This window comes from Rana temporaria, chromosome 7 (assembly GCF_905171775.1).
Source record: "Rana temporaria chromosome 7, aRanTem1.1, whole genome shotgun sequence".
Classification (NCBI taxonomy): Eukaryota; Metazoa; Chordata; class Amphibia; order Anura; family Ranidae; genus Rana; species Rana temporaria.
In genome coordinates, this window is record NC_053495.1 from 36,575,922 (window position 1) to 36,588,415 (window position 12,494).

The window sequence follows — 12,494 nt, forward strand, 5'->3', positions numbered from 1 at the left end:
TGACTGCATATTGGAGTGTAGACACGTCTAGGCACAAACCTGAAGCAGCCTCCATGACTGTGCTGCTATGGTTAAATTCCAGGTCATTCTGATTAGTACAACTTGATTGATAGCTTGATTTTCATATGTGCACAAATTAAAATACATCATAACAATACTGGTACAATGTATTTATAAATGAAGTCCCCAACTGCTACTTGCAGGCTTGATTCATATAAGAGTTGCTATCGAAAATTCCTCACACATAGAATGGGACCCAGCTGTCAAACTGACAGCCAAGCCCTGCGTTTTATTTTTAGGAATGGTCTTAAAAAGTGTTAGTTCAACTACAGAAAAAATTAAAAGGTGAACTAACACCGGATGCTTTCCCCACCCCTCAGTCGCCGCTGTACTTACCTCCAGGATGCTGTACTATCAGTGCATATGAAGCCGGTCCAGCAGTCTGGGTATTTGAAATCCCAGGTCTTCTCCTTTCCTCTCTGTGGAGAACTTCCAGGACAGATCAGAGTGATTCTCTGTGATGGCTCTGAATAATGAGAATTTCTCTGGTTCATCCAGGAAGCACTGCAGAGTGAAGAGCGGAGATTTCAAATCCTTGGACTGATGGACTGGCTGTGTGGGCGCTGACAGCACTGCGTCCCTGAAGGCAAATACAGTGGAAACCAAGGGGTGGGGAGGGCTTCCGATGTTAGTTCATTTTTTTTTTTTACTCTGAAAGGTGTACACTTCATATGAAAGAGCACTGTACGTTTTTTATTCAAACCAATCAGCAATCATTGCACATTTTTCACACTGCTCAAAGTCAATAAAAAGTGAAAGATGAATGGTTACTTTTATCCACCACACTTTATACATCATTAGTGTTCTCTGATCTGCATCAGAATGCAATAGAGTATAAACAGCATAGTACTGCATCCGAGTCACTGAACAACAAAAAATGTTTTATTCCACCTTAGCATCGATGGATGTTTAACAAAAATAGTCACGGTGGGGGGATTTTTGAAGCAGGGAAAATGGTTTACATATAATAACAAGAGAAGCATATGAATAAAAATGACAAAAGTGATACAAAGCAAAGGTTTGTCTCGCTGTTAGATCTTTGCCAACAAACTGTAAATGGTATAAAGGGGTAATGACAAAATGTTCTGCACTGTCAATAAAGAATGACAGCGAAGGTGAAAAAAATGAAGCTTTGCTTACTTTACCGATAACTCACATTTAAAATCATGCATGCTCTACAATGAAGAGAGACAACAAAGGGAGAAAAGAAAGACACTGATCATTATTTGGGTATTGAAGACAATATTCACAACACATAAGTGCATATTGGCATATTTATAAAGCAGTAAATACCACTTTCATCATACATTTACTGGTGGCGAGTCAATCAAAAACACATATACCAGGAAAATTCATCTGCAGAGAATGTTGACTGTCAGATTCACTGCTTTTTAAATATGCCCCATACAGTTGGTGGGGCTGATTTTTAGTTTGTGATAGAGTGGGGAAGGACAGGTTTTAATTGCTTTCTGTGGCCCTGTTGCATAAATGTCTCCCTCACCTGGATAGGAAGAGAAGGGAAATCTCTCAAACCATGACACAAATGACGATAAGCACACTTATTTTTTGTTAGTAGCCATTATGTATCAGGATCACTGTATGTCAGGGTTAGACAGGGTGACACCAGGACAGGAAGATACAGGAAACTCACAGACAGCAATCTACACTTGTTTGAAAATGTAGATGGGAGGCACTGGATCCAAGCACTGTGTTGGGTTCCTCTTGAACAGGGGTCTCCAAAACTTTCTAAACAAAGAGCCAGTTTATTGACCTTCAGACTTAAGGCGGGCCAGACTATGGCCAGTGTTAGTGGAAATTTTCTTGGCATCAGTGGAAGTAAACATCGCCATAATTGGTATTGGGGGAGAAGCAGTACCCTATCATTGGCAGGAATAGTGCCCAGTCATTGGTTTAATTGGAAGGAACAGTGCCCCTTTATTGGTATCATTGGGAGGGGAGGAATAATACCCCAACATCAGTATCATTTGAAAGCAATAATGCCCCATCATTAGTATCAGTGGGATGAATAGTATCCCATTATTGGTGGGAGATATTGTGCTTCATTGCTGGTATCAGTTGGCAGAATCGTGTCTTGTATCTTTGGAAGTAGTGACCCAAGGGCCGGATAAAGGCAGGCAAAGGGCTGCATCCAGCCCCAAGGCCGCAGTCTGGAGACCACTGCTCTTGAATAAGGAGGGTCTAGGACACAGAGTATATTACGCCCTGCAACAATCCCGGAATACACAAAAAGGGCCACAAGGGGGTGTTGCGGGTCAAGTTCACAGAAGAAAAAAAAAAAAAGAATAGAGTGCCACTCATGGAATAGAATATTTATTTAATCATATCATATATACCAACACACACCCCCTTCACCAGGGAGAGAACTCTACCAAATGCAGCAAAATATAGGACGTGCATCCAATGCACAAGACCTTTCATCTGTATGGCTATATAATCTCCATTAGAGAACTGAAGAAATGGCTTAAATATGCTTGCAATGTCTTCAAAATTACAGAACAAGTCCAGTTGAATGTGGCTTACTAATACTACTACTAGATATACCATGGCCAAGATAAATGGGAACCTTCACAGTGGATGCATTGTATGAATTATAATGTGATCCCCATCTATAGGGGGACACATGGTGGGTTAGAAATGTTGGTGATGCAAACTATAATAGAGCATCATCAAAGTATATTTTTTTTAAAGCGGTATTAAACTCAGCTAAAGGTTTGTATTTTTTATGTGCCCCCAGGACAGTGTTGCCAATCGTCAGTATTTTTACTGGCAGCCAGTAAAAAATGGGCACTTTTCTTCTGCCAGTAAGAGGAAAAGGTTGTCAGTAAAAAAATATGGCTGCGACACTCAAGACCGTCCAAGTACGCTCTGAAGTGTGTTCAGTCAGTGCCGGCAGGGGATGGGACTGGTGGAGGTAGTGCCTGAGAGTGTTGTGTGATGTCATGGTGCAAGGGAGTCAACTGGAGTGGCCGGAGCCTTGTGTGCGGATCTGAGGGACGGGAGCAATGCAAGCCAGGAGCAGGACTGTCAATGCGGTTTGTAGTGGGGTGACCACCTGGTGTGGAGAGAGACTGTCACTGACTCTGGAGAGGATGTGTTGTGTTGGGGATCTTTGCTGCTGCACACTGCTGTCAGTGTCACTGTGAGAGTCAATTTCATGTTTGTGTGCTGCCCGTTCTAATTTCTTGCCCTCCTGAGTCCTGTCCCTGAGCTACCTACTTACTATATCGAAAAAAGAATAAGAAATATGTTTTTTGCCTTAATATCTACCTTAAATCAAATGTCCAATTGCATATTGTACTTATAACTGTAATGTTGTAACTTATGGAAATGCCAGTAAAAACTTGGCTGCGCCAGTAATCTCTGCATGTCCTGTCAGTAAATTTCAATCTGGTAGGTTGGTAACACTGCCCCAGGAGGTTTATTGCCATGATGTGCTCATATGTAAGGCATACTGGCACATTATGACAGACTTGCCTATCTAAGGAAGTCTTCCAACGTTGTGTAGTCAGCACTCTTCTATATTCACCTGATCTTTCTTTCGGGTTCCCTCTATTGCCTGTTTGAATGGTCAAGCTGCGATGATGTCACACCCATGCATGTACATGGGAGTCACTTCATCATGGCACAGAATGGGTGCCGTAAATGTACCCTGAGCTGCGCATGCATGGCTCAGAGCACATAACTACTGACATGTTAAGAAAAAAACATTTATGACATGAGACCCTACCTGTCAGCGAATATTATTTTTGTAGTTTAATACAGTACTACTTTAATAAAGACTTGCGTAACAATATCAGAATTATGTTTTCTCATTTGTATTTTTCAAATCCTATAAGTAGTTGTATTTTCTTGCTGTAATTATTTAGAATGTTAGTATATTTTTCATTACACATAAAGTGTGACATCCCTGCAATCACCATATATTTGAAACTTTACGTTAAAGAGTAGTAACCTCCAGCAAATAGCCAATATGGTGCCAATGAGTTAAGACTGAACATTAATTTGGTAACAAAGTCAGAAATCTAGACCATTAGGCTGGGTTCACATCTAAGCCGCATGCGGCTCACAGCAGGAGTTCGGTGCGTCTTCATTAACTATTTCAGGTCTGATTTCAGCCCTAATTTTGGGCTGAATTCAGACCTGAAAAGGGACCAAAAAAGACACACAACGTTTTGGAGAAATTTGAATCGGAGCCGATGCGGCTCCATAGAGAGACGGTCACAATCTCCTGCAATGCGAAGAAAGTCACATCCGATTCGCATAGGTGCGAACCCAAGCCTTACTCTTAAGTGCATCAATATTAGAGAAGTTGACATGTATAAACAGAATACAGCTTTTGATGATTGGTCATGTAGTCCCTTGTAATTGTGGAAACCATTTGCCACCTTGCTCCAAGGGTCATACATCTCAGCTGAGAGTCATGGCTAACATGTATACTGACCAGACAGAAAGATGGAGCCAAGCCTTATGCCATGACTCAATAGCACATTTAGCATTATATGGATTAGCATGGATATCCATACATGACAAGAGCAGGATGCTTCAATACAAATGATCATGGAGTACAGCGTGTATATGAAAGCAGCCGCCGGTGAGCTGAATAAGCAGCAGCTGTGGATGGAAGTTTTGGGGTAGAAGCAGACCAAGATGGCTCAGCTGCACAGACAAATGCGCTAATAGTTTAAAGAGGAAGGCACTTACCTCACTGGGGTTCTGGGAAAACAAACGTACAAATCATCAACAGGTAGGTTCACGCCAAGTATATCATTAAGGAAGAACTCCACTAAGCACTATTTGCCTCTAAGCTCATTATATTATTTCAATATACCATTTAGAAGAAAACAACAACCGGTTAGGCTTCATTTACATGGGGCATACTACAATGTACACCTGTGCGAGGGCCATGTTTACCCAAACAGGGATGCACAGGTTTTCCGTGTATCCTTGTGCTGGAAGTCCCATTGATGTTGATTGGGATGCAGCAGCAGCTGCACAGACACAGCCGTTGCTCCCAATTTGACATCAGCTGCATTGGTGGCTGTGTACCCGCACCAATGTCAAATTGAGAGCATTGATTGTGTCCGTGCAGCCGCTGTGTTCCAACTGACAAAAATGGGACTGTCTGAACAGGGATAAACAAAACACATGTGCATCCCTTGAACAAGCATATGCTATATCACACCCTGTGTAAACAAGGCCATATTGGGTTTCCACGTCTTTCTTTTCATGCATAAGTGGAAGAAAAAAAATAAAATAAAATAAACTGAAGCTGTATGAGGCCACACAGACAACAAATCATTCTGGCTCTCTCATTTAAGATGGTAGCTAATCTGCATAGGATGAACCTTCCCAGCCCTGGAAATTCAGACTGATGAGACTAAAAAAGCGCTATCTTAAAAAATAATATTAATATTTTGTTTAAATCGGAGTTCTTCTTTAAGGAACACTTTTCAGAACACCTTGGGGACAAAGCACGATAAACTGCAGTACGGCACAGTGTAGTATCCAAAGGAAATTCAATGCACCCTAACAAGTCTTGTACAATTAGGCCCCTTTCACATTGGTGTGCTTTTTGTGCAAGAAAACTATTCCCCAATAAATCCTAAGTAAATGTTCACACTGCAGGTGTACTGTGCTTTGAAAAGTCCTGCATTATGCATCTTTGGTGCAGTTTTTCAAAAGCGCACCAAAATGGCACCTTCCATTGTATGTCAATGGGAGCATCAGTTTGAAAGGGCTCCTAAACGAGGAAGTAAACCCTGATGGGTTTTATTTCCCCTTATTTCCCCTGCAAAGTAAAAGCATAATGGGCTAGTATGCATTGCATACTAGCCCATTATGTGTCACTTACCTGCAAATGAAGGCTGCGATGTCCCCGCTGGTGGCTGTGACCATCTTCACCCCTCTCCTTCCGGGGGCCGTGGCTGGCTGGCCATGTGACTTACGGCATGGGCCCTTTCTTCAGTGCGCACGTGTCAGTCGGTGCAAGCGTATATGGAAATTATCTCCTAAACAGTGCAGGTTTAGGAGATATTTCCAGTACCTACAGGTAAGCCTTATTATAGGCTTACCTGTAGGTAAAAGTGGTGTGTAAGGGTTTACAACCACTTTAAGGGTCAATTCACAAAAGCTGTGCTGCATGCGATAAGGGTATAAGGTTACTCATTTGCATAAATAATTGTATGTGGTTAAAAAAAAGTCCAATTCACAAAAAATAAAGTTTATACAGTATTTACCGTAAAAAAAAAAAAATGTGCCAGTAAATATCGCAAAAAAATAAAATATTAAGTCCAATTCACCAACGGACCAGAGTAAAAAAAGGTTGTGATAATTAACACCAGGGTTTTGCTGGCGGTATCACTTGCGATATTTGTAAAAAAACAAAAACAAAAAAAAAAAAAAACAGCCTGGGGGATCCCAGATCCTGCCCCCCCACCCATGTGAATGAGTATGGGGTACCCATTCACCAATAAAGTGTGCAAAAATCAAAAATAAGAAAAAACAAACACACACACAGTTTCCGACAAGTCCCTTATTAAAATATTGAAAAATAGAAGAACACTGATGTAAATCCATCGTCAAACACCCTGCCTGTGATCTGAAAAATAAAAAAAGGTCTGCTCCCGTTGAACTCTTCCCACGGTCTGACAGTTATTATGTAGGAAAGGGTCGGGACCACACCCGTGATGTCACTTGGTGGCTCTGCCCCTCATAACATCACCAACTGGTGCATGCTGGGTCAGTGACATCATGAGGTGGCGGGGTCACAAGGTAACATCACTGGCGTGGTCCCGCCCCTTCCCTATATAAAAACTATCAAACCGCGGAAAGCTTTTTTGGCAAGATATAAAAGATTAGGTTGCATTGGGTAAATAGATACCAAACATGTCAAGTCATAGAATTGCGCACAACTGTGCCTATGGTATCCAAAGATTTCCCTAGGTGACGCTTTAAGAGCCCTAGAATCTATGGCCCTAGAATTACTCTCACTCCAACACTCACTACCTTCCATGTGCGCTGTAATTGATGTTTACATACATGTGCTCACACTGAGCTTTTTATATGAGGTATGTGCAGGGGTGCTTTAAATAGCTCTAATTAGATTATATCAGTTACAGCTTCTCTGTGTTTAACATGCGTTGAGTGTGACCCACCAAAACAGAGGTGAACATGTTTTTCACAGTTAAGCCTAATACACAGAGGGCTAAATGTCGGTCGGTTCAATAAAAAAACAGCCGACATTCCACCCGTGTGTATGGCAGAAGAAACAAAGTGGCCCCACACTGGAACGAGAAGTTTTCTTGACAGCAATCTTTATTGTCGCATGCCAGACAGATGATACAGGACCAAAGTTAACGTTTCACACGAATATACCATGCTTGTTCCCAACCAAATGGTATATCCAGAACAAGCACGGTATATATGTGTGAAACATTATCTTTGGTCCTGTATCATCTGTCTGGCATGCGACAAAGATTCCCGTCAAGCAAACTTCTCGTTCCAGTGTGTGGCCACTTTCTTTCTTATATATATATCTAGTTATGGTGGTGACCTGGGGCGAGCACCTGGAGGGATACTGCACACCGGTGGCCTGTGCAGTGCAAGCTTTGTTGTGTGTATGGCAGCCGGTCTGACAGAAGCCGGCCGGCTTCTGTCGAAGGGGCATGACCAAAAAAGGTCTGCCGATTGGCACCCAATCACCGCTCTCAGCCAATGGCGTGTGTTGACTGAAGTTTTCTGGCAGAACACAAGAGCACAGTAGGGGAGATCGCTATACTTACATGGGATTGTTAGTACAGCGGCTTCTACCTGAGCTGTCAGTGGTGTGTACCAGGCTTTAGTGTGTATGCAGCCTTATCTAAAAAAACGTGCTCCAGTTCAGTAAAAAAAGCCATTCAGACATACAAATGCTACACATACACACACAAAGTGACTTGTATATAAATGGGTCTGAACAAAAAAGTTCTTGCTTTTTTTTTTTAAATCAACCAATCACAATCTTTCTCTTACTATCAGAAAGAACTTGATTGGTCTCCAAGCAAAATAAGTACTATTCTCCATTCATATACTGGTAATGACTCTGCAATTAATGGGTAAAATAAAAAAATTGAAGATACGAAGAGAGAAGAGTATATATTACTGACCTGCTGTAGACGGTGGTGTAGGAGATGATGGCGACGTGAGAGGAGAACTCGTTCCAGAGCCTAATCATCAACATAGAGAAGTCATTGCACTGAGATTTTTAAATCAACAATTTTTTTTACTAAAGCGTATTACTAAGCAAAACTTTTTTTTCCCCGTTTTTCGATTGGGTGAACAATCATTGGGAAGATTCACCCCTCTATTTGTACTGATGACCACTGTGAAAGAGAGGGGAAATCCAAATATTTAGAGTTGTCCCCAGAACAAGAGGTAAGGAAAACATTCCCATGGGGACAACTGTCCAAGGGGTATTTCCCTTACTTTTGGGAGATTTCCTCTAACATTCTGTTCTGGATATGGGACAGGATGTGAAGGGAAATTTCCCCAATGGTACTGAATGTTTTTGGCCGTGGGTTGACATTTCCCTAGTCTTATATATAGTCTTATATAAAAGTGTTCAAACTGTACAAAAGTATTCACCATGGTTCTACAATTCTCATTCATGGACAGGCATAGGGTCATGTTTTTCCTGTCTAGGAACAGCAATTCCCTGACGACCTGCCTATTAGTTGCAGCTGAATATGGGTCTTCTATATGTCCTAGATGTCATAATAATGGGTTTGGAGATATAAAGGTCTAAAAACACAATGGGGGAGATTTTTCTAAACCTGGTGCACACAGAACGTGGTGCAGAACGTGGTGCAGTTATGCATAGTAACCAATCAGCTTCTAACTTCAGCTTGTTCAATTAATCTTCGATAGCATTAAGCTGGCTATGGATGGATGGATGGAGCTATTTTCTTTCCTGCAACTATAATTTGTAGGAAGGAAAACCGCTCGATTTCCCCATTTACACTGAGCCTGGGTTCACACTTGTGCAAACACAGACATTGCTTGTGATTAGTACCCACCCTGTGGTGCCGATCACATGCGATGTCTGTGCAATGCGAGTTCAGCCGCCCCCCCCCCCCCCCCCCCCCACTGGAATCGGGTCACATAGGTGTTCTCACTCATGCAATCTGATTCATGTGCGAGTTCACAGTTCGCACTGCGATCTAGGAAAGGAAAATAAAAAACAGCATTTTAGCTTGCACATTATTGGATGATAAAATCAGAAGAGATTCCCCTAATTTCAGATCTACCCCTCAGTTCTAAAGCGACTGCACTTCCAAGTGAACTTTCAGTGCAATTTCAAGTGCACTTTGCACTTGTAGTGCAAAGTGAATTTTCCTTTCGTAAATAACCTCCAGTGATTATTGCTAGTGGCTACAGCCGCTGGTAATACAATTAGTCTGCACATATATGGTTTGAATTTCGGCCGATCCCTGCTGAAGCGGAAAAGGTTTGAACCGTCCATGGCTGGCTTTAGATGCACTAGCAGATTTAAATGGACTGGAGTAAAAAGAAATGACTACTTGATATGGGAATTTCCCCCAATGGGTTTTTTAGGCACCTCAATAAATTGATTGAAGACAATGTATAAATAAAAGGTTTTATTTAGTAAAAAAATATGCAAAGAATCGTGACAGTTTAGATATGAGTTCCGGTATCGTACATTCTTAAAAATGCATACACATGAATAGCAAACACAAAAAATTGTCATACAGCTCAGCATATGTCATGTATAAGCATGTAGCAAATCTAACGTGTTTCAACCCTTTTAAGGGTCTTCTTCAGAGGTTTTGGTGTTGCTGTGAAAAAAAAAATTATGAGTTTCAAAAGCATGTCTGAAGAAGACCCTTAAAATGGCTGAAACGCGTTAGCATTGCTCCATGTTTATATATGACATACGCTGAGCTGTATGACAATGTTTTGTGTTTGCTATTCATGTGTATGAATTTTTAAGAATGTGCGGCTCCGGAACTCATATCTTAACTGTCACGATTCTTTGCATCATTTTTTACTAAATAAAACCTTTTGTTTATACAATGGCCCGGATTCACGTAGAACCGCGTATCTTTGTGCGGGCGTAACGTATCCTATTTACGTTACGCCTCCGCAACTTTGACAGGCAAGTGGCGTATTCTCAAACCAAAGTTGCGGCGGCGTAGCGTAAATAGGCCCGGCGCAAGCCCGCCTAATTCAAATGTGGTAGATATGGGCGTGTGTTATGTAAATTTAATGTGACCCGCGTAAATGACGCTTTTTACAAACGGCGCATGCGCCGTCTGTCAAAGTATTCCAGTGCGCATGCTCCGAATTAACCCGCAATAAGCCAATGCTTTCGACGTGAACGTAAACGACGCCCAGCCCTATTCGCGAACGACTTACGCAAACGATGTAAAACGTGAAAAATTTGACGCCGGCCCGACGTCCATACTTAACATTGGTACGCCTCATATAGCAGGGGTAACTTTACGCTGGGAAAAGCCTAACGTAAATGGCGTATCTGTACTGCGTCAGCCGGGCGTACGTTCGTGAATTGGCGTATCTAGCTGATTTACATATTTCTAGGTGTAAATCAGCGTACACGCCCCTATAGGCCAGCGTAAATATGCAGTTAAGATACGACGGCGTAAGAGACTTACGCCGGTCGGATCTAATACAAATCTATGCTTAACTGATTCTAAGAATCAGGCGCATAGATACGATGGCTCGGACTCAGAGTTACGCCGGCGTATCTGGAGATACGCCGGCGTAACTCGTACGAGAATCCGGGCCATTGTCTTCAATCAATTAATTGAGCTGCCTAAAAACCCCATTGGGGGAAAATGCCATATCACGCATATCCGGGGTGAGCAGTAATTTTCCCTCTTCATTACGTGTCTTTCCCATTTTCTAAAAAATTACCACTTGAGCTCCAGAAGGTTTTACCCCTTTCATGACCAGAGCATTCAGCACTACGATACTTTAACTGGCAATTGCAACACTGTACGCAAATTACATTTTTATCATTTTTTTCACACAATAGGGTTTGATAGGGTTTGATTACTACTATTTTTTTATTTGTTTGCAATATAAACAAAAACAAACAAAAAAAAGGGATTTTTATTAACAGCTTACCTGTAAAATCCTTTTCTTGTAGTACATCACGGGACACAGAGCAGCATAGCCATTACATATGGGTTATATAGTGTACCTTCAGGTGATGGACACTGGCACTCTCCGACAGGAAGTTCCCTCCCTATATAACCCCCACCCATAGTGGGAGTACCTCAGTTTTGTAGCAAGCAATATGCATCCCAAAATTCCCCATAAGAGGGGTGGGAGCTCTGTGTCCCGTGATGTACTACAAGAAAAGGATTTTACAGGTAAGCTGTTAATAAAAATCCCTTTTTCTTTATCGTACATCACGGGACACAGAGCAGCATAGCCATTACATATGGGATGTCCCCAAGCAATGCTCCATGAGGGGAGGGAGACAACCAGAAAAAACCAAACAAGAGGTGCCACCGGACAAGAGGAGATTAAACTGCGGCCCGCAGTACCGCCTGCCCAAAGGCTGAATCAGCGTTCCTCCTAACGTCCATTTGATAAAATTTTGCAAATGTGTGGACAGATGACCAGGTTGCTGCCCTGCAGACCTGAGCCATAGGGACCTGGTGATACGCTGCCCAAGAGGCACTTATAGCTCTAGTGGAATGAGCCTTAACCGATAAGGGTGGACTCTTCCCCTTCAGGCCATAGGCCTGAATAATCGTCTGCCTAATCCACTTAGCAATAGTGGCCTTAGACGCTGCCTGGCCCTTCTTGGGCCCTTCCGGCAGAATGAATAAGACGTCCGTCTTACGAATCTGGGCTGTAGCTTCAAAGTAAATCTTTACAGCTCTAACTACATCCAAGGAATGTAGTAACCTCTCTTCCTTAGAAGAAGGCTTTGGAAAAAATGATGGAAGAATCACATCTTGATTAAGGTGAAAATTTGATACCACTTTAGGCAGGAAGGACGGAAGCGGCCGCAAAACGACCCTGTCCTTATGCAATAATAAATAAGGTGCCTTACATGACAAGGCTGCCAACTCCGACACCCTTCTGGCGGATGCCATGGCCACCAGAAACACTAGTTTCCTAGTCAAAAGGACCAAAGGGATCACGGACAAGGGCTCAAAGGGCTGGCTTTGCAAGGCCGATAGAACCAAATTTAGATCCCAAGGATACAGGGGAGCTTTAATCGGGGGATTCACCCGAATAACACCTTGTAAAAAGGATTTCATTAAGGAATGGGCAGCCAACGATCTCTGGAAGAAGACCGACAAGGCAGACACCTGCCCCTTGATTGTGCCGACCGCCAAACCTTTTTCCACTCCCAACTGTAAAAACTCCAGGATTCT

At 42.3% G+C, this 12,494-nt stretch overlaps 1 protein-coding gene across 2 annotated transcripts in view; it reads right to left on the bottom strand.

The window, feature by feature from the left end:
• The window catches only part of PXK (PX domain containing serine/threonine kinase like), a 109,024-nt gene that overhangs the window by 5,206 nt on the left and 91,324 nt on the right, over positions 1–12,494 (bottom strand). The window contains exons 17-18 of one of the 2 annotated variants that reach the window (XM_040359210.1): positions 8,226–8,285; positions 4,296–4,794 (exon numbers count right to left, since the gene is read on the bottom strand). In XM_040359210.1, coding sequence (XP_040215144.1) covers positions 4,784–4,794; positions 8,226–8,285 — 71 coding nt within the window. In that variant the 3' untranslated portion in view covers positions 4,296–4,783. Of the gene's footprint in view, positions 1–4,295; positions 4,795–8,225; positions 8,286–12,494 lie in introns of those variants that run through there. The other variant, XM_040359209.1, reaches the window with a different exon arrangement.